The sequence below is a fragment of the Pistacia vera genome, unplaced genomic scaffold (assembly GCF_008641045.1).
Source record: "Pistacia vera cultivar Batoury unplaced genomic scaffold, PisVer_v2 Contig34, whole genome shotgun sequence".
Classification (NCBI taxonomy): Eukaryota; Viridiplantae; Streptophyta; class Magnoliopsida; order Sapindales; family Anacardiaceae; genus Pistacia; species Pistacia vera.
Genome location: NW_022196157.1, coordinates 696820 through 722084, shown reverse-complemented (window position 1 = coordinate 722084; position 25265 = coordinate 696820). Strand labels below are relative to the sequence as shown.

Genomic DNA, 25265 nt, shown 5'->3' with positions numbered 1-25265 from the left:
ATGAAGGAGGAGTTCTCTTTAATAGAGAAGAACAGGTTGCTGATATAATGACTAAGCCATTGTCCAAAGCAAAGTTTGAATATCTTCAATTCAGACTTGGTGTTTCCAGCAATGATATCAAGAAGGAGTATTGAAGATGATGATATCTTGCTGGAAATGATGAAGTCAACACACAGTGGGAGTTGCAAGATTTTGGCTCCACGGTTTGAAATGTTGTTGTGCATGCAGAAGTTGTTTTTTGTCATTGTTTAAGAAATATTTCAGTGATGTGTTTAGGTGAATTAGGTTGATAAAACAATGTGTTTTGATATGTTTGTTACGTGCATTAGTTGGTGTGTTTAGTTTAAATTTTAAATATGCAGCTTCAGGTGAAATAATGGCGTGTGCTTTGTATAAAACTACCCCTATTTTTTAATGTAAAATAGAGCAAATTTCAGTTCAGATTTTCTCTCTCTACAGCTCTCTCTCACGTCTGATTTTGGTCCTCTTTCCTTAGTTTACTCCAGCTTTAAAACCCAACTCTCTTAAAAAATTGAAGATAGTGAATTGCCCAAATTCAGAATTAGTACTCAAGGTATTGATGGAACAAAAAGGTTTGTCCATTGAATCCTTGTTGATAGAAGGTTGTTCTTCACTCTTTTCCTTTCCAATGGACAAGTTACCTGCCACTATCAGACACCTAAAGATAGAAAATTATGTCAATTTAACGTCATTCAGTGAATCTTTAAAGACAAAAAAAGATCATTCTATCATTTTTGGTGTTGAAGATGATACAAATTTACCAAATTTGGCCTTATTTAGTATCCTAAATCTTAGAGAGTTAGAGATTTCGGATTGTCCAAATCTTAAGCTCTTACCTGAGGGCTTGTTCAACCTCAAGAATCTTGAGTTACTATCATTAAGTAATTGTTTTAGTTTTGTGTGTTTCCTAGAAGAAGGGTTGCCCAGTACTAGCCTGAAATCGCTTTTAATTTTTTCATGTTACAGTCTGAAGTCTCTTCCCAATTATTTTATATGAGTTCAGATCGCTTCCCACTTTAAGTCTTTTCGTTTGTCCTCGTCTTGTGTCCTTTCCAAGAGGACGTTTGCCCCCAAATTTGGAAACGATCTATGTGGCTGATTGTGAAAAACCTATTCATGTCTGTAAGTGGCGGCTGCATAGACTCAAGCATCTAAAAAAAAAAAAAAATCATTATATGGGGATGCCCATGGACTAAAAACTTTGTGTATGAGGATGAGGATAACTTTGATATAGTCATACACTAAGATTAATTAATCTGCTTCTTGTTTTTATTCAACTTTCTGGATGATGTTATAATATAATGAAAAAAAATTGTTTGATTGAAATATCTAATTTATTTAACTTTGTTTGAGTGTTTTGGGGCAGTGACCCAAAACAGGCAAAATCTTATTTGAATCTTAGATTTAAACTATCATATGTAGTTTGAAGAGCTTATTATTGTTATATAAATTTTATTTTTGACTTGTTATATATAAATTAGAATTGTTTCATCATGTCAAAGTTAGAATGGTATTTTATGAACTGATTAATTTGAAGGAAATTATGTATTGGTGTTCCATTCCAAATTGAATATATTGTTTGTGGCCTTCTGATGCAAGCTCTATTCATTAAGATTATGTATGGACCTTATAACCGTTTTTTTTTTTTTTTTTTTCTCTCCTTCATACAATCATTTTGAATTTCTTTGAATCTTACACTCTCACAAAGCTACATAAAAACTAAAGAATATAATGGGTTAACATGAAACTTGGGTCGAACTATTTCAACTCTAAAATTTACTTGAGTTTATAATAATTATTACTGATCATAATTATAAATTTACAATAGTAAATTCTCTTAACTAGGACACTGTTTATCATAGTTAGAAGTGTGAACTCATGACAGTATTTTGGATAGTACAGCAGTTAATGTAAATAATATTCTTTGAAAAGCCAACAATGGGTTTAGTATTATTTATCTTATCAATTATTACTACGATGACTTTGCTTTGATCGCCAAACCAAGAGAAGTAGCCAAAATCCAGATCGAACGCACACCTCAGCAGGGGACAACGGCTACGAAAGACACACCTACCAATCACAAAAAGAAAAAGAAAAAGAAAAAAAACTGCAGAAAACCAACATATCCATTAAAGGAAGCTGCAGCAGTCAAACACACACACTCCCAACCAAAACTCCCACAAACGCCATTGGACCAAAAGCAACAGCCGCAAACAACACACTCCCGATAGCCTTCACAAACACAACCTGCCCCAGACCATAATCAGCAGTCCTAAAAAGGGAAAACGATTGCCAAAAACCCACAGCAGCATAAGCATCTCACAGAAACCACCCAAGGCTAGATAGCCAGCATCCAAAATCCGAAAAGCTTCTTCTACCCACAATCACAACCAACTCGCAAACAACGCAATCTCCTTTTAAACTATAATTTATAATTGTTTTTTTCTCTCCTTCATACCATGTTATTGAACCTCTTTGAATCTTACACTGTCACAAAGCTGTATAAAAACTGACGTATAATCGACAAATATGAAACTAGGGTCGAACTATTTTAACTCCAAAATTTTACTTGAATTTAGAATATTAATTACTGATCACAGTTACAGTAGTAAATTCAGTAGAACTTTGAACTAGAACACTGTTTATCATGGAAAATTTTGTGAAGGTTAATGTTAAATTTGGAGAATCACTAGAGGATTAGAAATAAGCCAAAGAGCAAAAACACATAAACCTGACTTGTATCTATATGAATCCAAAACTCCCACATAGAAATTACAAAATTTTGTAATTACAAAAGTGTCATACCAAGAGGATTTAATGTCATTGGTGTCCATCTGCTAGTGCAAAAACAATAGTAAACATGAAACACTGATATGTAAAATAAAAGTATACATGCAAAAGTGGATAAGAGAGAAAGAGACTAATTTTATCTTCAAACATCAAACAAAGATCCATTTATTCAAGTTTTGCCTGTCTCTCTACTTGAAATACCGGCCACCTGGCACCGTTTTCTCCACTCCTTTTCACCAAAAAAGATTGTCAGTTTCTATTAGATGCACATTGAACAACCTACTGCAAGTTTATAGCGGTTAACTCATCACTAAAAATAAAATTTTGAACTGAAATGAGTTCTTTTAGATAACATTTGGATGAGTTGCTGAGCTTAGGGCATCCTTCAATACAAATTGACTTTAGCTTGGTGAGAAGACCCCGCTTGGGAATACTCCCGAGTTTACAATTGCCGATGGTCAAGTGTTGAAGTGACTCCATGTCGTGCAGTCCGTTGGGTAGCACTGGGAGATCTAAACAATCGAATATCGAGAATGACTTCACCTTTGGTGGCAATCCCCCATCAGGGAAGTATTTAAGTTTTGGGCAATTGCGTATCAACAAATTTTCAAGATAGTTGAAACTGTAGAGGGCATCAAGTAAAGATACAAGTTCCAGACAGTCAATGATTTCAAGCTCTTTAAGTCTTGAACTTGGAGAAACATTTGGGAATTCAGTAATTAAGCACCCACTGACATGCAAACTTTTCAGATTAGTATTTGAGTGGAATAAACCTGCTGGTAGGGATTCCAGTTTTGGACAGCATGTGATACTAAGATTCTGAAGAGTAAGAGGTAGCTCACCATCTTGAAAGGTCTTGAGAGAAGAGCAACCAACAATCTCTAGGGCTTAAAGAGAAATGTACCTATTGCACATCAAACCAATAGGTAAAGGCAAAGCTTTACATGCCCTGATTTGAAGATGTCTAAGAATTGATGGGGAACCGATATCTGGAAGGGTAATAAGACTCCAACAATGAATGATTCTTAATGTGTAGAGATGTTTGAGCCTAAGCAGTCCGCTGGGAAGCTGCTTTATGTTGTAACAGTAAGATATATCCAACTCTTGGAGTGAAGTTAATCTATGGAAATACCCAACACGGAAAAAGTCAAATCTGCAAATACACAGCTTTACAAGTGAGGTGAGGTTAGCAACACTGATGAATATCAAGGGATCACATTCTTCTAGCACCAAGACTCGGATTTGTGGAAGGAATGAAATCTCAAGCAATCCCATGCAGTTACATATCTCAAGACTTTTCAAGGAGCCAAGAGATGTGGGCATCGTTGAAAATTTTGGACAGTCCTCAATATATAGAAATTAGAGGCAAGGGAAATCATCAGCACTAAAAGCAAACCACTTTTCCCAATTAGGCATATTCTTGAACCTCAAAGTTTCCAGGGACTGAAAAGGTTTATCAATACACCAGTCAATGCCATAGAACTCAGAACATACATTGCATATATTGTTCATCCCTTCGATAGTGAGTTCTTCGAGTGAGGGTAGCTGGCCAACCGGTGGTAAGGATATGCAGTTTATGCAATCAGTTACTTAAAGGACCATTAGATTGAAGAATGGATTCCCTATCCACCACGGAAATTTTGCACCACCGTAATGCTTAAGTGAAAGCCCTTTAAGGTTCCTATGAGGTTTCAGCACATCAATCAGATCTTCTCCCCGCTCAAGTACATCATAAATGCTACCGCTACTCCATTCCAAAATCAACTTATTGAGAAATTCTTTGTCCTCCAACTTCGCATTCACCTCAGCTATCTCTTGTTGCACGCTTTCAAGCCTTAATATGGATAGATCCCCTCTTAGATTCGACAGATTCCCCAATTCATTGATTCTACATCCACGATCTTTGCCAACAGGAAAATATGGCAATATCTAAAGATGTTTTAATCTACCGATATGCGGTGGAAGCTGCTGTAAACTACCAGTTTCTCTTATATCCAAATGTTGCAAATTGCCAAGGTCCCCTAATTTTGTCGGCAACTCTATAAGAATTTACATCCACATAAAATCAATGTTAGCAGGTTGTATAAGTGGTAGATTGAGTCAGGCAACCTTGTGATATGAGTGTAAGAAAGATCCAAATAGCACCGATGTTCCAAGTCGCCAATTAACTCTAGTAGCTCAGTGATTCCTTAGTGACTCAATGATAACACTCGTAAATCATGACATGTCATCAATAGACTGCGAACATTGTTGGTTACTTGACAGTTTTTAAACTCATCGACAAGTGTTTGGATCCAAGGCCTCAAAATTTAGAAAGGCATCAAATTTTCTTGGAAAGTAAGACAAATGTTGCTCCTTTTCATGAATCTTGTATTTGTCACTCTCTTGCAACCTGAGACATCTTTCTACAGCCACAAATTGAGCCAAATCATTGATAAGATCATGCATTTTATACCGAAACCCACTCCCATGGCTGCAACGTTGGAAGAGTGATCTTGAAACTAGTTCGTGAAAATATTGGCTACCAATATTTTCACCTTGTGACTGTTGCACAAAACCTTACGCTATCCACAACTAGACTAAGTTCTTCTCATCAAACTCATATCCCTTGAGGAAAATCGCACAATAGGCAAAGCAAGTTTTCAAATGCAGAGGGAGATGATGATAGCTCAAAATTAGCTCCGGAAGGATGCCACAATACTGATCAGGAAATTCCCACACTTCACTATTCAAAATGAGTAGCCACTCACCCATATCTAAACTAGAGTGCAATAGGCCACCCAATGCCTTCCCTGCTACAGGTAAACCTTTACATTTATTAGCTTTTCTCTTACCAATGATCTCCAAGTTTGGACGAGCTGTATAATTCAATCCTGAGAAGGCATGATGTGCAAACAATGTCCAACAATCATCTTCCGATAGTTCCTGCAAACAGAAAATAGGACCAATGCCAACGGTTTGTGCAACATGTTCACTACGAGTTGTTATAATTATCTTGTTCCAGGTGCAACAGCTCTGAACTGAAGCCGTAAAACATCCCATTCACCATAATTCTCATTCCATAAAATCATCTAAAACCAGTAAAAACTTTTTTGACTCCAGCTTCTTTCTCAACATTTTTTGAAATGGTTCAAGGTTTATAACATGAGAGCACCCTTTACCCAATGACTCCAAGATCACCTTTGTAACCTTTACCGAATCAAAGTCTCATGAAACGAAAGCCCACCCTTTGAGGTCAAAATGTTTATCCACCCTTTCGTCATTATACACAATTTGACTCAAGGTTGTCTTGCCAAAACCGCCTTGACCTACTAAGGAAACAACACTGACTCCCGCTTCAATATCCTCTGTCAAGAAGTCAATTAACTTCTTGCTATCCTCTTCCTTCCAAAGACATGATCAACTAACAAAGAAGTCAAGGGTAACGTTCACCACAGCCCGGTAGCCTTCTCCACAACATTTTCTCTCAAACCAAGCTCTACCATCTCTTTTGCAATTTTATCTAATTTCTCTGTTATCTTGTTTATATTGTCAGCTAACTGCTGGTTGAAGGCAACAGCAACAACTGGCTTTAAGGGACTGCACCCACTTGTCAACACGCTCTGGTTGAATCTCAAGATTTAAGTAGCAAATTTATCCAATACATCTTTAGCATCTGCCAAATCTTGAAATTCATCAAACCATAATTTAACGGCACTGTCTTTCATCTGTAACAATGAAGCCAACAATGCAAATCTTTTAAGCTACTAACAAACCCTTAAACTAATAATTAATAACAAAAAAATAACATTGATTACACTGATTTTTTCAATTTTACATAAACTAGAATAATAATTTTAGAATTCCAGGACTATATTTCTTTACTTGCTTTTCCTCAGTGTCTTTAGTCACAATATCTATTTTTGAAACTAATAACCTCAGTTTCATCACTTCAAAATCAATTTTCCATTGAGTGGCAACCTCCAACAGCTCACGAGAAGCCAATCTATCTAGTAAGATCGAAATAAAAGATGAAACAAAGATTTCGCCGAGAGTCATTATTAAGCTCTCAACAACTGCCGTACACTAGCTGAAGAAAACCCTAGAAGCCACTCTATAGTCTATTCTGATATTTACTCCTATTCTCTCTTCTCTCCACTTAGCAGAAAACAAAAGAGAGCTGGTGCGGGCTAAGAAAATCTGAATATTTTTCCTTTGAATCTTGACTCTTTGGGGCCGTTTGGATTGGTTTGATATTATATAACAGGGGTAATATATTTTAAATTGGGGGGTAGATAACCATGTTTGGTTGTTTTGTAAAAAACCATTTCTAATAAAAAAAAAATGTCAAACAGTGCCAAATTGGGGGTAAATCACCGGGAATAATATTGCCTGGGGGGAGGGTGGTATTAAAATATTACTTCGGTAATCCAAATTTTTGTCCAATTTTGCCCCAAAACAATGGACAATGTGGACGAAAATATCCTTGGCTTTGTTAATAATTACAAAACACCCAATTTGCACAAGAAGACGGATTTGTCCTTAGATTTTTAATTTTTTAGACAAAATTGCCTACTTATTATCAATATTTTCATAAATGCCACGAAATATTGTTGTGCCCATATTATCCTTACATATTTGCATGTTGTGACCAAAACCCCCCCCCCCCCCCCCCCAAATCACAGTGCCAAATTTCGGCCACCATCGCCGGAATCTACTATTATGACTCAAACTGGTCGAATATGGCTGATGATGTGTCGATCTGGCCTTTTCTGGCCACATCCACCACGGATCTGGCTGAAAAAGGCCAGATCTATGGCCAGATTTGGCTGTCGATGGCCGCAAAAGGTCGGATCTAGCCTTTTCCATCCATATCCACCACAGATCTGGCTGAAAAGGCCAAATCGATGAATAAAGGGCCATTTTCGATCGGTTTTAGGCCGTTGTGACAAATTCTAGCCACCACTAACGGTGGTTGCCAGAATCTGGCAACTATGGGTGGGTGGGGTTATTTTTGTTAATTTTTAAACTTTTTCTAGGAGTGTTTAATTAAGTTAATAAACTTAAGAGGTCTAAAAGTAATTAAAAAATAAATAGTGTTTCCCAAATAATTAAACAAACAAGTATTTTGGGAATAGGGTTTGAAATAATAAAACAAACAAGCCCTTAATTATTTATATCTCGTAATCATCTAAAGGATATTTAGTAAAATGTAATCAAGAGTCAAGACATTTCAAGGGTATTCTAGTAAAAGAGTATTTCAGGACATTTGTTATTATTATGAACCAAACACATTAATTATTAATACATCCCAATTGAACCAAGCATAATAATAATTTAAACCCGATAATCTATAATATAATCTTTCTTTCCGGTAATCTTATTACTAAAATAAAAAAATATTTTATGATCCCAACGCCATTTTTTAATATATTTTACTGTTTCAATAATGGTTTCAAGAATCTTTTGAATGTGAATGTATTAAACAATACAGCGGGATGTTTTTGGTTGGGACTTGGGAGGGAAAAAAGCTACCCAGGACAAAATCCAGCTTTTTTCTGATTTAGTGGGGCCAGCGCAATGTTTCTTAAATATTTAATTCAATATTTTTTTTTTCATTTTGTCTTTGAATCTTGAAATTATATAAATATTATTTCTTGAATTTCTACTTTTATTTATAAGGTTTAATTTCTTTTGAAAGCTTAAAAATATATACATTACTTTGAACTCAAACAACATTTGCTAAGTCTTATATCCTTTAATAACATTTGCTCATTCTTACGTTTTCTTTACTAATTCATAACAAAATTTTAATTCTTTTATAATTAAAATTATTCTTATTTATTAAATTTACTTTTCCAATATTTTATTCATTTATATATTAGAATATTAGAATTTCTTATCTATTATTTTTGGAAAGTTTAATTACCTATAGAGTTTGATTTACTAAATTTTACCACAATTTGATATCTATTACCCAAAAAAAAAAAAAATGATGTTGGTACTTGGGTTAGGTGCGTTAGTGTATCTTCTGTTGATTTAAGTCTCTCTGTTTAAAAGTAATGTGAAGACACGTGGCAATTATATCATCCAACGGTTATAATACCTTCATATAAAATACAGAGTTGTTACTTGTTACCTAATCAACAAACAAAGCTTTAGGGCTATCCCAAAAAGATTTAAAAAAAAAAAAAAAAAAAAAACCGTGTCACGCCGCAACCATCACGATTTTCCCCAAGACTCCTCCTTGTACCAGGTCTTTTCTTTTTAATTCACTGTTTTCAATCTTTTCTTTTAATTATTGGAATCAAATGATTTGAATAATCGTAAGTTTATGAATTTTTTGTTGGTACTAACTTTCATTGGAGGATGCATAACTGAATTATTATTATTGTTATTATTATTTTTGAATTAGTGTAGAAACGGTGTTACATTGTTGTATACGAAGGCAATTGAGAGTTTTAGGGTTAATCGATTATCTTTATATGTTTATTTTGAGGCTCTTGGTACAGGATAATGTTAAAAGAAGATAAATTGAATGTTTCAAGGCTTAATTAATTTCTTTCCCTTGTTTATTTGTTTTTCTTCTTTATGTTCTTTTGCTTCTTTCTACTGATGTTGGGAATCAAATACCTTGTACAAAATATTGAAGCGTTTCATCTATAAAATAGTAATTCATCTTTGATTGATGAACTTTTAGAAAGAATTTTTACAAAAGCTGTCATTCTCAGCTTTCGATACCAATACTTCAATATCTGGAAATTGTTTTACAAAATCTCAGTGAATCGAAATTAATCACTTTAAGTTAATATTAATTTTCCTCTTGCTACTTCAAACATTTTGGTTTTGCATTATTTTTGTCTTGTTTTATTTTGTGTTAAATGTCTAAGTTATGTTCATCTTCATGCATCAATTGTCTGTTACCATTAATTGAAGTATATATATATATATTTTATCCAAATTAATGAATATATTTTCTTGTTTTATTGATGAATTTACATGTACATATCTAGGAATGGATACTGAAGATAAGCTCTTATGGGGTGATGATAAAGTGGGAAATAGTAGGAGTCAAGCAAGAGTTACACCACCTAAAGTATCCCTAGTTAAAACAATGTCTATGGAGGGCATTGTTAAAAACATAGCTGTAAGTATATTATTCAAATCATTTGATATGTGATCATGATGATGACCGGTATAACTTTTTTATTGTGTTTTTGTGAACTATAAACTTTGTGTATGAGGATGAGGACAACTTTGCTATAGTCATACACTAAGATTAATTAGTCTGTTTCTTGTTTTGTTCAACTTTGTGGATGGTGTTATAATATAATGAACAAAATTGTTTGGTTGAATTGTCTAATTTAGTTAACTTTGTTTGATTGTTTTTGGGGGTCCCAAAACAGGCAAACCTTATTTGAATCTGCCAGAACTTTTTTTTTTTAGGGGATTAATCACGTATTCTTATTTTAGGGGGGGGGGGAAGGTTAGCATAGTCCCACCTGACTGTACACCAAACAAAGGGTAGCACTACATTGTGATTGGTCCAACTTCTTAGACAGTCTTTTAATAGGACAGCCAGCTTCTTAGACATGTCTTGTACCAAACACATGATTATTTTAATCCAATCTAGTTTTACCACAGCCAATACTTCAGTCCAGATCCATCTAATCCTATGCACAACACATGGCCTAAGGGGCCGGGGTAATTAAATGATTCCCACGCAGTCCAGTCCATATGGTGGTGGTCACTGGCTTGTGGATTTGGACTTAGGTAAAGGCATTCTTTGGCTTTCTTCTTTATTATTTGATTTCTTCTGCTAGCATCACATAGTAATCCTGGCTAAACATGACTCCTTCTTTGTATTAGTATTTTGGTATTCCTGAGAAATAAGGTGTTCCGGCAAAGATATTACCTGAAGATAGATTTTTTTTTTTTTGGGTAAACCATTTGATTATTCTTGTTTCTCTCTTCTCTCTCTCTCTCCTCTCCTCTCTCTTTCTTCTCCCCGCCCCCATGTTGAATATTTGTTGGTAGATTGGTTAGTCTTTGTACTTCTGATAGCCAAACTGATTCATAACTCTTGGGGTTCGTGGAAATGGATTAGATGCTTCAACAACTGAAGCCAAGAGTAAATGTGCACCAATTGAGGTGAAGGCAGATTTCACTGCAGACTTTCACAAGAATTCTGGTATTGTCCAGTGTTTTGTGCCCATCTTATTTCTGTTCTTCAAATTCAGTTTCTCCATGGTGTACATGATTCATTCTTCACTGAGGTTGAATAAGACTGGACAAGTCTATAAGACACCTTGCCTAATAGCTGGGGCACTTGTTAAATCACCCAATTGAGAATAAACTTAGTTTTGCATTCTTTATATACAAGTAATATATTTGCAGTTTAATTTTTTTTTTATTTTTTTGTCATGCAGAAAAGAAAAATTTGTACCCTATGATCTTCGAAGAGGGAAAATTTGTGCGTCGTTATGACCCATGGTATCTGGCCACTAGATTTTGATATAGATCTCCCAACATGTGAGAATCTTGAATTCTTGGAAATCAATAGCAATTCCTCTTTGGCATACTTACTGGAATACAAGCCATTTGGCACTGCTCTTAAACAACTTAAGATCAGTAAATGTCCCGGCCCTGTTCTCCATCTTCACTGATGGAACTCACCTCTCTTGAGTCTTTGGGTTCAATAGTTGTTTCTTTCTCTCTGCTCAATCCAAGACTATTTTCCTCTCACTCTTAAAAAATTGAAGACGTGAATTGCCCAAATTCAGAATTAGTACTCAAGGTATTGATGGAACAAAAAGGTTTGTCCATTGAATCTTGTTGATAGAAGGTTGTCTTCACTCTTTTCCTTTCCAAGGACAGTTACTGCCACTATCAAACACCTAAAGATAGAAAATGTGTCAATTTAACGTCATTCAGTGAATCTTTGAAGATAGAAAAAGATCATTCTGTCATTTGTGGTTGAAGATGATTCAAATTTACAGAATTTGGCCTATTTGTACCCTAAATCTTAGGAGTTAGAGATTTGGGATTGTCCAAATTTAAGCTCTTACTGAGGGCTTGTTCAACCTCAAGAATCTTGAGCTACTGTCATTGAGTAATTGCTTTAGTCTTGTGTGTTTCCAGAAGAAGGGTTGCCCAGTACCAGCCTGAAATCGCTTTTAATTTTTTCATGTTACAGTCTGAAGTCTCTTCCCAATTATTTAGATGAGTTCAGATCGCTTCACTTTAAGTCTTTTCGTTTGTCTCGTCTGTGTCCTTTCCAGGAGGATGTTGCCCCCAAATTTGGAAACGATATATGTGGTGATTGTGAAAGACTTATGCTTGACAAAGATGTGACTAGAGATGAAGTGGTGGAAGCCTATCTCCCATAGGCTCTGATAAAGCCCTGGTCCAGATGGATTCTCTGTTATTTCTTCAATTTTGCTGGAGGATAGTTGGTGATGATTCACTTTGCAGTTCATAATTTCACTTCCGTTTTCTAAAAAAAGTTTCTTTGATCAGCTGAGGAAAGGGTTGGCTTGGGTGGGGAAGATGCCCAAAGCGGGTTGGTTTTCGTCAACAAGGAAGGTCTTATCCAAATAATAGAAAAGGGTCGCAAGTTCAAGGATCTTTCACTCAAATCCCATATTCAGTCGTAAGTGGCGGCTGCATGGACTCAAGCATCTTAAAAGAAAAATCATTATATGGGATGCCCACGGACTAAAAACTTTGTGTATGAGGATGAGGACAACTTTGATATAGCCATCACATAGATTACTAGTCTGCTTCTTGTTTTTATTAAGCTTTTGGATGATATTATAATATATGTTTATTTCTTGAATTTTTACCTGTTATCAAAGGTTGATTCTGCATGTTTTTAAGGTTTAATTTTCTTTTAAGCTTAAAATTTTGTACATTACTTTGAACTCAAACACAACATAATCCAGCAACAGTGTTCTATTCATGTTTTGAAGTACTTTCTATACATGTTTTATTTTAACATTTTTCTAATATTCATTATTATATCTATGTGTTAGAGTAAATTGAAAGGGATGCATTGGGTGAAGATAACCGTTAGGAAAAAGAATATGTGTGTTGAATATGCGCAGGTGAGCTTGAATGCTGGAAATCAAAAGAAATTCTTTTTTGGCATACTTGTGGAAATTGGAATACAACCATTTGATACTGCTCTTAAACAATTGATGATCAGTATATGTATAAATATGTTAAGCTTTCACCTACAAGCTAAACTTTTACGTGGGAGACAAACTCAACACTGGTAAAATATCCAGGTTTTGATCTCCAGCTTAACCTGATGAAACTCACTTCTCTTGAATCTTTAGAATTCAATGGTTGTTTCTTTCTCTCTTGGTCAATCCGAGACTATTACACTTAAAAAATTGAAGATTATTAATTGTACAAATACAGAATTAGTGATCACGGTATTGATGAAAATTCTGAAGTTTCAGAAAAAAAAAAGAAGTTTCATAAACCTGCCAGAAACTGCATAAAACCGCTTGTGCGAGATGCAGGAGGTTAATGAAAGGCTTGATTAATGAACAAGGGAAGGATCATAATCAAGTAGTAAAAGCCCTCAAGGATGCTAAAAATGGAACCAAAAAACAACCTGGGCAACATTGTGGGTGATGTTTAACACAATAATCCTAGCCACTGTTTAATATGTTTATATGTATCCATGACAAATATATGCACCATGCTCATGCCCCACGTCAGACTACAATTTTGTTGGTTCTCGTACCCAGTTATACAAACACTTCAAAGATGAACATAATGTTGAAGAAGAGGAGGAAGCAGAAGAAGAAGCACCAAAAGGAACAGCTACATTAAAGCAGAGAGGCAAAACGATTTGTGAAAATGATAGTAAACATCAAGTATTTTTTTTTTCATTTCAAAATAATTCAATGTACATGTGTGAATGCCCTAGAGATATGTAATAGGATTTGTGCGAGATAAATGAAACTCATTGTTAATTTGACTTAGGAGAAGGATCCAAGAAAAATGCCGGTGTCGAGGCAAGAACGTCTCAAGAACTTGACAATGTCTTGACCAGAGAGGAAGTGAGAAAATATGTTCATCCTCGAAATCTCTACTTTGTGTCAAAGCTAAAACAAACTAAAAGCCACCAGCACTTTTCTAATGAATGTCTTTAGTCTGTTGGTCGCCTGTGTTTAATTTAACGGTTCAGCTGCAGTCAATAACATTCTTCATAATCAATAATATTAGGTTACACAGGATAAGAAAATGGATGTAAAAGGGGTTCTGGAAAAGACTGCATTTGGTGACCATTTATACAGATACATTTGAAGGTATATCAAGATCAGAAGTCCGACTCAGGCAGATGTCAAGCACTTTCCTCTCACAAGTCGAACTTCCACAGTCTAATGTACTTGTTATGGTGCGTGGTGACAACTTTTTTCATCCCAACAGCCAAACATGTGATGGGAGGTCGAGTGCTTCTGGGAATTCTGTCGATACGGGTATCTTCTGAGAGTCTTACTCCTTTCTTTCTTTCAACTGCCGGAGACATGTTTTCCGAGGAACTTGATACTGCGCTAATGTCTGTGACACAGCTTGAAAGAACCTCTCAGGTATTCTGATCCAGCACACGTAGCACACCATCTATTCCACCAACTACTATTGTTGATGCATCATGTTGTAGGTGTTGCAAAGAGTAAATAACATTTGGACTTACTCGAGCCTCCCATAAAGGTTTCATTGTCCTGCAAGATCAATAGAGCAAAATCAATTAAGACACCTAGACTTGTGACTCTCCAAAGGTAAGAATTAAGACAACACCCAAGACTTGCTCAAAATGGCAGTTGGCCAAACAGCACAACCATGACAATGAACAAATTCAGATACATTTTGTTTCTTCAGTATGGCTAGTTTCAACACTAGCATCTTACAAGCCCCGTACCAAAGAGGTCAATCAACTGTTAATTGTCATGCTTTGTAGTAACACTAAGGAACTTAGATTAGATAACTTATCTTTACCTATCACCAACAACAGATTTATAGTAACCAAACAGTAAACGTTTCTTCAATTCGTTTCTTGATTCATTAATTTTGAAGGAATCTGCATGCAAGCCTCAAATTTGAAATTGGTGATAGTCAATTTGTCTAAGGTTTTAAACTTGAAAACCAGTTGTAGAATTTTGGCCATCAACTAGCCTGTAAAGTAACATCATTTGCATACCTAAGCTCCCAGCAAGCAGCGTATCCAGCAGTAGTTCCAGCAAACACTTGATGAGAACGTGGATTGTAACACAAGGTCTTTATACCTGTCAGGTTAAGATGAAACAATATCTAAGAAATCACTTGCAGACTATAAAACCATTGAACATGATATTGCATTATTTTAAGTAAAGAAATTTTACTCAAGGAACAAAAAATGAAAAAAGTAGGCAGCTAATCAATAAGCTCAAAAGAAGTTCTTCACACAGTCGGCATATACAACCTGTCGAATAAGCTGATCTTAGTTTAGCTACCCGCTGATCAGATGAGAGACCAGAAATAGTGATACTGCCATTGGAGGATCCACTAATAATTAACTGATCCTCACTCAAAGACAAGCATGTTACAGGTGCAGCATGCATCCTGCAATTTGGAGACCAAAATAATATCATAAGAAATCTATAAGCCTCAGAAGTAGTAAATATGCATTTTTGACGAAGTTCAGAAATGTAGATGTTCAGACAGATTATCTGTAATTATTTAAAGAAAGTTAACTTGACTAATTAAAATTTTCTAAAATACTGGCAAGGAACAAATTTTACAAATTTCTGACAGTACATACCTAATGATACGAGAACATTTCCTACTATACATGTCAAACACACGGGCAGTTCCATCTTCACATCCAATGACAGCCTCTGGATCAAAGTAACTATAAAATAGGAAAAAAGCAAATCAGCTGCACTGATTCAGACATAAAGAAAGCAAATCAAAATGATTGTGCATTGTAGCATAGCAGTTTATGTCTGATAATAATATCTTAGAATGTTTATGGTTCCATTAGAATGTAAAGTTTTCTCCCTCAAATGCAAGGCAGAACAAATATATTCAAACAGGTTAGATTCGTAAATCAGAACTTACATATTAAAATATTACTGAGTTATGATGCTTGGAGTGAAAAAATAATGCTCAATGTAGAAACACCGTGCATTAAAAATCCTGTTTCACTCATGCACCGATAACTGCAGTTTTGCACCAGATATTGTACACGCAATAGAATGCATAGCATATTTGGCCACACAATTTTGTTACTCCTTATCACAATACTAACATAGAAACATATTAATAATGTAATCAATAAACACAATTTGAAGGCATGTCTCCATACCGCATACATAAACCCTTCATGAATGTTCCTTCACGTGAGGGAAATACACTCATTGTGCCATTACGCCTCCATATGCATATACGAGTGCCAACCAACCCAACAATCTGAAAATGATAATTTGATGAAAAATTAGAGATTTTCACCAGAGCACAAAATGTTTAAGGAACCCAACATTTTAGTATAACAATACGAAAATCGCATCCTTTTCATGAAAGGACGATAAAACAGAAAAAATGGAGGTGTATTCGTTTCCTTACCTTCAACTTAAAGTAACCTGGAAACAAGGTTATTCCCATCTTATTCACAAATCAAGTTGAAATGATTTATCGCATTTACATCTAAATAAAACAAATTTGCCTATGAAACAAGAGGCTCTGGTCACAAGGGACAATATCACCACTTGATCCCACGTGTTTATGATTCAGTGAATTGGACATGTATTCATGACCTTACTAATCTTCTAAAAAGAAGAGCAATGATATGGCATATAACACCAACATAGAATATTCAGGCTCTCAGATTTTGACAGCAGATAATGGTGTTTCTAAAATTATTAAATTTGACTATTTATATAATGGTAGCCTTCCCTTTCATGTTAAAGAGTTGAAAAAAGGGAAAAGAAAGCAGTAGAGTCAAGTCAAGTCTTACATACATTAAACATTTTCCAATAAAAAGGGTATGAATTTTTTTCTGAGTTACCTTGCTCTCGTCAAAATCAAAGTCGACCAGCGAGACTCTACCTGGGATGGAATACTCTTCCACACATTTGTAGCTTTCTAATGACCAGAGACGCATAACCTAAGATCATTGCCATCAAAGATTGTTAGAAGAATAAAACTGTAGAACAAAATTCATCTAACAAGGGAAGCACATGAAAGTAAACTACATAGTACATCACTTTTATTGACCTGGAACCCAACATATCAAACGCAGATTCTGTTACAAAACAAAGTTAACATTTACGTTGAAAGGATACATCTAAAAATGAGTGACATACACACCAAAAATGATTGATCATAGACACGGCCTGATAGACGCCCAATACACCTATAGTCTCACATTAACTTTATTGATTTTGGAAACCATCAGATATTTTATTGGATTCACATTCCCATTAAGACCTTCTAGATTATCAAACAAATTAAGGCCTTCTAGGACATCATGAATCCTTTTTTTGTGATTATTATATTACCCACAGATAGAACAGACAGAAAAGATCAATAAGACTTATCATCTATAACATACCCCAAAAAAAAAGTCAGAGATACTAAGAATTCTATTAAGTGTTTGCGTAAAAAACACATTAGTAAAGTATTAACAGAAAGCTGAGCAGTTAGTTTTTATGGGATCATACCTGATCGCCTACACCAGTAAGAATCAAGCCTCTCTTCATACGGCACTGATCAACCCTAAAAGAAAGCACTTTCAAAACACAATACACACAATCCATATGCCTATGCATACCCAAAAAATAAGACATAAGATTCAATATCTGTTAAAAGCAATAGTTCATTGTGTTTTCTATCATGGCAACAGAGTTTTGCAATGACTAAGACCATAGGGGAGGCCTAAGAATAATGCAAACTCATCCAACACTCCTCTCAACGCTTTACTCATCTTCTCCTCAACCTACCCCCTTCTTTTCAATCCCACCCATCTTTAAACTTTCATTGTATTTTTCAATTATGATTCCTTATTAAACCACTTCTAAAACCAATCCACACAAGTTCGGTGGCTAAGCGGTTCATCCTCTTGTCATAACCAAATCCGCATGACATAATAACTGGTTCCATAAAAAATTGAAATTTGAACCATTTAAAAAAAAAATATAAAGGCCACTTATAAGTAAGCACCAATTCGGTATTAGTTCTAGACTTTCAGCAAATTGACTTGTAACTAACTGCAACTTTGAGTGACATTTTAGCTGTTTAAAATGTTTTCAAAGTCTAAAAGTACAATCGAATTAAAATTCCATGCAAATCAAAATAAAACAAGTGTGATAGGTTATTACGGGGATGAATGGCCATTCCATTGATTGATGTCAATGCGCCCTTTGACCAAAGACAACCTATTATGGTTCATAGCAAGCTCCGCTAGATACATCCTCATTGAAGAACTCGAAGTATTGGAAAAGCCACGTGAATCATTCTGCAGCTTGTAATACAGCGCTTGCAGTAACTTACATCTACTAATTATCGCATTCCTTCATCAAAAGAAAATAATATCAAAGTCAATTATACTTTTGCTATAGTCAACGTGATTAATTTTAATAAATAGTTTATTATCCAGTTATGAAGATATTTCACCAAGACTTGCAAACGAGAGAGCATCGAACAAGGTCGAAGAGTCCGAGAGATGAGAAGACTGTACAAAGGATGTCGCGATCGAGGGACTCGATAGTCGTAGGAGGTTTCGCGCTTCTCTTCTTCGACGGTGACCGACAACCGCAAGTTGTCAATTCCATGGGCGCCTCGCTGTCGGCAGCCAAGACACTAGTACAGTCTACAAAGTGCCAGTGGCGCCAGCGGGAGAAGACACAACAGAGACTCCGATTTCAGTTTAGTAATTAGGAAAAAATAGTTTACAGAAGTACAGAACCAATGCCTTCTGAGATTGAAACCGCGGTGTTGGTCCTGTTGGATGATTGTATATTAAAGAATTATTGGGTTGAGGCCTTTGGGCCAAAATTTGGTCCATATGGAGATACCAGATGGTCTCCGGCCCATTACCCCCAAGCCCGAGGTTCTTCACCTTCAACTTAACCTAGAAACAAACGTAGCACCGTAACCGTCACACTTCTTTTTTTTAATCAAGGTGTCCAGACTAACTTACGTGTACATCAACTAATCCTCGGTGAAAACTAACGCAACAACCCACCACCACGGCCTCTCATTTAAATCTTGGGAGCTTAAAGGATTCGAACCTGAGATTGTGCATCTTAACTATATATCTCAACACTCGTCCTACCACTAGTGCATCTCGTTACACCATCTTCCTAATGGCATCACCAAAACATTAGCCGCCATTGCCCACCACCACCATCAGCACCCAAATTTGTTAAAAAAAATTCTCCCGTCCACCCTTGTTACAGTAGCTCCTGAAAAACAATAGAAATTTGATCACCATGATAGCAATCATCACCACCACCGTAAAATTAGCCAACACCACCAACAAATTAAACAGCACACTGACAAGAATTGGTAATGAAGATTGTTGGTGGCCGTTGGATATATGTAGGTGTAGATGAAGTGTTTTCCGGTTTCATTTTAATTTTGAGACTATATCAATTCTTTGATTTTTAGAATTCCTTTTTGTTAAGGGTATTTTAGACTTTACATAAAAGATTATTTATTAGCTAGGGTGCATTTGGGGTTGTCGTAGCTTTTCTTATAATCTTTTTATTACTTCTTGTTGCGGATGAAACTGAGAAAGTGAGAATGAGAAACTTTACGATTCCTGAAATTGAGAGGTTTTAGGTTAAGCGATTATTTTTATATGTTTATTTTGAGGCTCTTAATCACATATTCTTATTTTAAAAGAAGAAGAAGAAGAAGAAGAAGAAGAAAAAAGTTAGCATAGTCTCACCTCACTTTACACCAAACTAAGGGGCCGGGGTAATAGAATGATTCCCAAGAAGTCCATACAGTGGTGGTCACTGGCTTGTGGATTTAGACTTAGGTAATAGTCATTCTTTGGCTTTCTTTTCTATTATTCTTTGGTAGATTGGTTATATCTTTGTACTTCTGTATAGCCATACTGAATCATAACTCTTTGGGTGTTCATGGAAATGGATTAGATGCCTTCAACGACTGAAGCCAAGAGCAAATGTGCACCAATTGAAGGCAAATTTCACTAAAGACTTCACAAGAATTCTGGTATTGTCCAATGTTTTGTGCCCATCTTATTTTTTTTCTTCAAATTCATATTTCTCCCATGTGTTTACATAATTCATTCTTCATTGAGGTTGAATAAGACTGTAGACAAGTCTACAAGACACCTCGCCTAATAGCTAGGAATCAAACTTAGTTCTGCATTCTTTAATATAGGAGTAATATATTTCCAGCTCTGATTTTTTTTTTTCTTTTTTGTCATGCAGAGTGGAAAACTCTGGAATACTCCACGATCTTGGAAAAGGGAAAATGTGTGCGTTGCTTATTGACCCATGGTATCTGGCCACTGGATTTTGATATACATCTCCCACCATGTGAGAGTCTTCAATTCTTGGAAATCAATAGCAATTCCTCTTTGGCATACTTGCTGGAATACAAGCCATTTGGCACTGCTCTTAAACAACTTAAGATCAGTAAATGTCCCGGCCTTGTTCTCCATCTTCACCTGATGGAACTCACCTCTCTTGAGTCTTTGGAGTTCAATAGTTGTTTCTTTCTCTCTTGCTCAAACCAAGACTATTTTCCTCTCTCTCTTAAAAAATTGACGATCTTGAATTGCCCAAATTCAGAATTAGTACTCAAGGTATTGATGGAACAAAAGAGTTTGTCCATTGAATCCTTGTTGATAGAAGGTTGTTCTTCACTCTTTTCCTTTCCAATGGACAAGTTACCTGCCACTATCAGACACCTAAAGATAGAAAATTTTGTCAATTTAACATTATTCAGTGAATCTTGAAGATAGAAAAAGATCATTATGTCATTTTTGGTTTTGAAGATGATTCACATTTACTGAATTTGGCCTTATTTAGTACCCTAGATTTTAGAGAGTTAGAGATTTGGGATTGTCCACATCTTAAGCTCTTGCCTGAGGGCTTGTTCAACCTCAAGAATCTTGAGCTACTGTCATTAAGTAATTGCTTCAGTCTTGTGTGTTTCCTAGAAGAAGGGTCGCCCAGTACCAGCCTGAAATCGCTTTTAATTTTTTCATGTTACAGTTTGAAGTCTCTTCCCCATTATTTATATGAGTTTAGATCGCTTCACACTTTAAGTCTTTTCGTTTGTCCTCGTCTTGTGTCCTTTCCAGGAGGACGTTTGCCCCCAAATTTGGAAACGATATATGTGGTTGATGAAAGACTCATTAATGTCTGCAAGTGGCGGCTGCATGGACCCAAGCACCTTAAAAAAAAAATTCATTGTATGGGGATGCCCATGGACTAAAAACTTTGTGTATGAGGATGAGGACAACTTTGATATAGTCATACACTAAGATTAATTAGTCTGTTTCTTGTTTTTATTCAGCTTTGATGATGTTATAATATATGTTTATTTCTTGAATTTTTACTTTGTTATCAAAGGTTGATTGTGCATATTTTTAAGGTTTATTTCTTTTTAAAGCTTAAAATTTTGCACATTACTTTGAACTCAAACACAACATAATCCAGCAACAGATGTTCTATACATGTTTTTATTCTTAACATTTTTCTAATATTCATTATTATATCTATGTGTTTAGAGTCAATTGAAAGAGATGCATTGGGTGAAGATAGGTAGATAACCATGAGGAAGAAAGAATATGCAAGTTGACCATGCAGCAGGTGAGCTTGAATGCTTGGAAATCAAAGGAAATTGTTTTTGGCATGCTTGTTGGAAATTGGAATACAAGCCATTTGATACTGCTAATAAACTACTGATGATCAGTATATTGATCTAATATATGTTAAGCTTTCACCTACAAGTAAAGCAGAGAGGCAAAAACAATTTGTGAAAATGATGGTAAACATCAAGTAATTTTTTTTTTTTAATTTCAAAATAATTCAATGTGCATGTGTGAATGCCCTAGATATATGTAATATGATTTGTGAGAGATATATAAAACCCATTGTTAATTTGATTCAGGAGAAGGATCCAAGAAAAGTGCCGGTGTCAAGGCAAGAACGTCTCAAGAACTTGACAATGTCTTGACCAGAGAGGAAGTGAGAAAATATGTTCATCCTCGAAATTCCTACTTTGTGTCAAAGCTAAAACAAACTAGAAATCTAAAACAAACTAGAATTTCTAGTTTGTTTTAGCTTTGACACAAAGTAGGGATTTCGAGGATGAACATATTTTCTCACTTCCTCTCTGGTCAAGACATTGTCAAGTTCTTAAGATGTTCTTGCCTCGACACCGGCACTTTTCTTGGATCCTTCTCCTGAATCAAATTAACAATGAGTTTCATTTATCTCGCACAAATCCTATTAAATATTTAGGGCCATTCACACATGCCACTAGAATTATTTTGAAATGAAAAAAAAAAAAAAAAAAAAAAAAAATACTTGATGCTTACCATTATTTTCACAAATCCTTTTGCCTCTCTGCTTCAATGTAGCTGTTCCTTCTGGTGTTTTTTCTTCTTCCTCCTCCTCCCTCCTCCTCTCTTCTCAACATTATATTACTGTCACTACCATGACCATCTCAAAATCAGTACCTACATCAGTTAATTTCGTGTTCCTCCACTTCTTCTCCTCCTCTATATCAATGCCCACATGAGGACCAGTTTCATTCTCTCACAGCCAGATTTCCCAATAATTTAACATTAAATCCATTGTCACCATTGTATTGAAAACCTGCACCACATCACTTTAAAAATAAGTATATAATATTGATGTCACCTACGTTGTTTGCTAATTTTTAGTTTATTAGTTTATCCCCTGAGCTAAATCTACAGAAACTAAGGCTTTGCCTCAAGGATTAAATTACTTTCAAAATCATTTTAAACTTTAATTAGCATTTTGAAATAGGCAATTAACTATGAGAAGCTAAGCAGGTTCTTGATATGAAATTTAAATAGAATTCCTCATAGCCCAAAACCAGCGATACAAGCAATTATACAAAATAGTGTCTAGTTAAAATGTTTTCAAAACATTTTTTGGGTATAATCCAAAAAATATATATATTTTTTAATTCCTTTTAAACTCTAAAAACAATTTTTGAATACCATATCACACACTTTCTGATTTTTAAAAATATTGAGATGCAACTCAGAGTTCTTATTTCACCTTAGTTTTCGGAAATTGTTTCCCCAGCACCATCCTTACAGGCACTGAAACGTTAACCAAAGTTTTCATTTACAAGCAAGAAAAGCAATTGAAGAAAATCATCTTAAGCTGCCCAAGTATTCAGATTGAACACCACCACCACCAAAAACAAAAAAAACAAAAAAAAAAAAAGCACTAATTTTTCTATAATTAAAATAAGATAGCTAAATGATAATAAACTCAAATCCAGCATCAAAACTAAAACATCATTAATTTTACGACAAAAGAACATAATCTAAAAAAAAAAGTTAACCTGTTCCATGGCATTCTGGCGGCGCTCATGAGTTCGGTAGCTAATCCCAGCTTGCGACGCGTACAAGCACGGCGAGTGACGTAATATGGCCATGGCACTCATTGCTTTCTTCTTCCATCTTGGCCAACACGTAACCAACAATACTGTCTGTGTAGTCTTCGGCCACGAAGAGAGCTGCGGCCACTAAAGGATGTGTAAAAGTAATACTTCATCTGTAGTTCTCCGGCAGACAGAACAAGTTGCAAGCTTGCATTGCAAGTAAGTCATCTACTGTCGCCTTACGTATACACACCATTGTTTCTCTTGATTGAGATTGTGATCGTCTTTTGGGGTTTAGGTGTGTTTGTCCGATTTGGTTTTGTGGTGACAGAGAAGAGTCAATGGTGTCAGGATGTGATTTTGTAGGCTTGGCCCTTGTTATGGGCTCTTGAGCTGGGCTGCTAAGTGGAAAAACTTGGAGATATCGGTATATTATATATAACTGAGTGGAGCTTTTTGGCATTGGCACCTGCATTTTTTACGGCGCCTCATAAATTCTATAATATCCTTTATTCCATTTTTTTTTTTTTAATTTTAAAAAAGTTTTTAATGCGATATCGACTTTTTACACCGAAATCTTGTATCGACTTATGTGTTTCGTGATTCACATCAATTGTTCTATACATGTTTTGAAGTACTATTTCTAACATTTTTTTATTCTTAACATTTTTCTAATATTCATTATTATATCCATGTGTTTAGAGTGAATTGAAAGAGATGCATTGGGTGAAGATAACCATTAGGAAAAAAGAATATGTATGTTGAATATGCAGCAGGCGAGCTTGAATGCTTGGAAACCAACAAAAATTCTTTTTGCATGCTTGCTGGAAATTGGATAAAAGCCATTTGATACTGCTCTAAACAACTGACTATCAATATATTGGTCTAATAGATGTTAAACCCTCACATACAAGCTTGAACTTTTAGGTAGGTGGGATTATAACTTAACACAAGAAATGTCCAGGTTTTGATCTCCGCTTAACCTGATGAAACTCACTTCTCCTGAATCTTTAGAATTCAATGGTTGTTTTTTCTCTCTTGCTCAATCCGAGACTATTTTCCTATAACACTTAAAATTGAAGGTCATTAATTGTACAAATACAGAATTAGTGATTACGGTATTGATGAAATTCTCAAGTTTTCAGAAAAAAAAGTGTTACGCTTGATTTTGGACGCCAACGACTCGCACGTGGGAAACGCTGAGCTGACTCAGGAGACACACGTGATGGATCCATGAGATTTGAATATGGACCTGAGATTATATATTTTGAGAAAAAATAAATAAAGATTGGCAAGAGGGTTTTTATAGTGGTTCATGCAACAAGCCTCCTACATCCACTGTTATTTTATTTGATCTCTCACTATTTCTATGAATTTGCCCGTAAGGCATACAAGATGAAAATACAGTGTTTTTACAAAGAGAAAGAATTGAAGCTAAATCTCAGCCCAGCCACCAGCCTCTCTTCTTCAGGAAGAGAAAAATCTATTTATTTCACATTTGCACTCAATGTAATGAGAGCTTTAGCAAACTGCCTTGACACATGGAAGGCTCTCGTCCATTCTCTCTTTGAAATGAGATAAGTTGGTGGAATATCTTTGGAGATATGGGCTTGGCAGCTGGTACAAAGAGACATTAATTGTGCTGACATAGGCTTGACTTTTGAGGCATAACAAGAAGTTTCATATACTTGCCAGAAACTGCATAAGACCGCTTGTGAGATGAAGGAGGCCAGTTTGATGATGGCTTAATGAAAGGCTTGATTAATGAACAAGGGAATCATAATCAGTAGTAAAAGCCCTCAAGATGCTAAAAAGGAAGCAAAAAACACCCTGGGCAACATTGTGGGTGATGTTTA

The 25265-nt window shown here is 35.4% G+C and overlaps 2 protein-coding genes across 2 annotated transcripts in view; both read right to left on the bottom strand.

Moving 5' to 3' along the window:
* Positions 1-25265, bottom strand: part of LOC116138219 (N-terminal acetyltransferase A complex catalytic subunit NAA10) — a 73154-nt gene that overhangs the window by 29765 nt on the left and 18124 nt on the right. The gene's annotated exons all lie outside the window — the stretch shown is intronic.
* Positions 13976-25265, bottom strand: part of LOC116138218 (F-box/WD-40 repeat-containing protein At3g52030-like) — an 81928-nt gene continuing 70638 nt past the window's right edge. Inside the window, exons 4-9 of the mRNA XM_031423937.1 lie at positions 16850-16948; positions 16151-16254; positions 15605-15694; positions 15266-15405; positions 15005-15089; positions 13976-14528 (exon numbers count right to left, since the gene is read on the bottom strand). Coding sequence (XP_031279797.1) covers positions 14393-14528; positions 15005-15089; positions 15266-15405; positions 15605-15694; positions 16151-16254; positions 16850-16948 — 654 coding nt within the window. The 3' untranslated portion in view covers positions 13976-14392. The remainder of the gene's footprint in view (positions 14529-15004; positions 15090-15265; positions 15406-15604; positions 15695-16150; positions 16255-16849; positions 16949-25265) is intronic.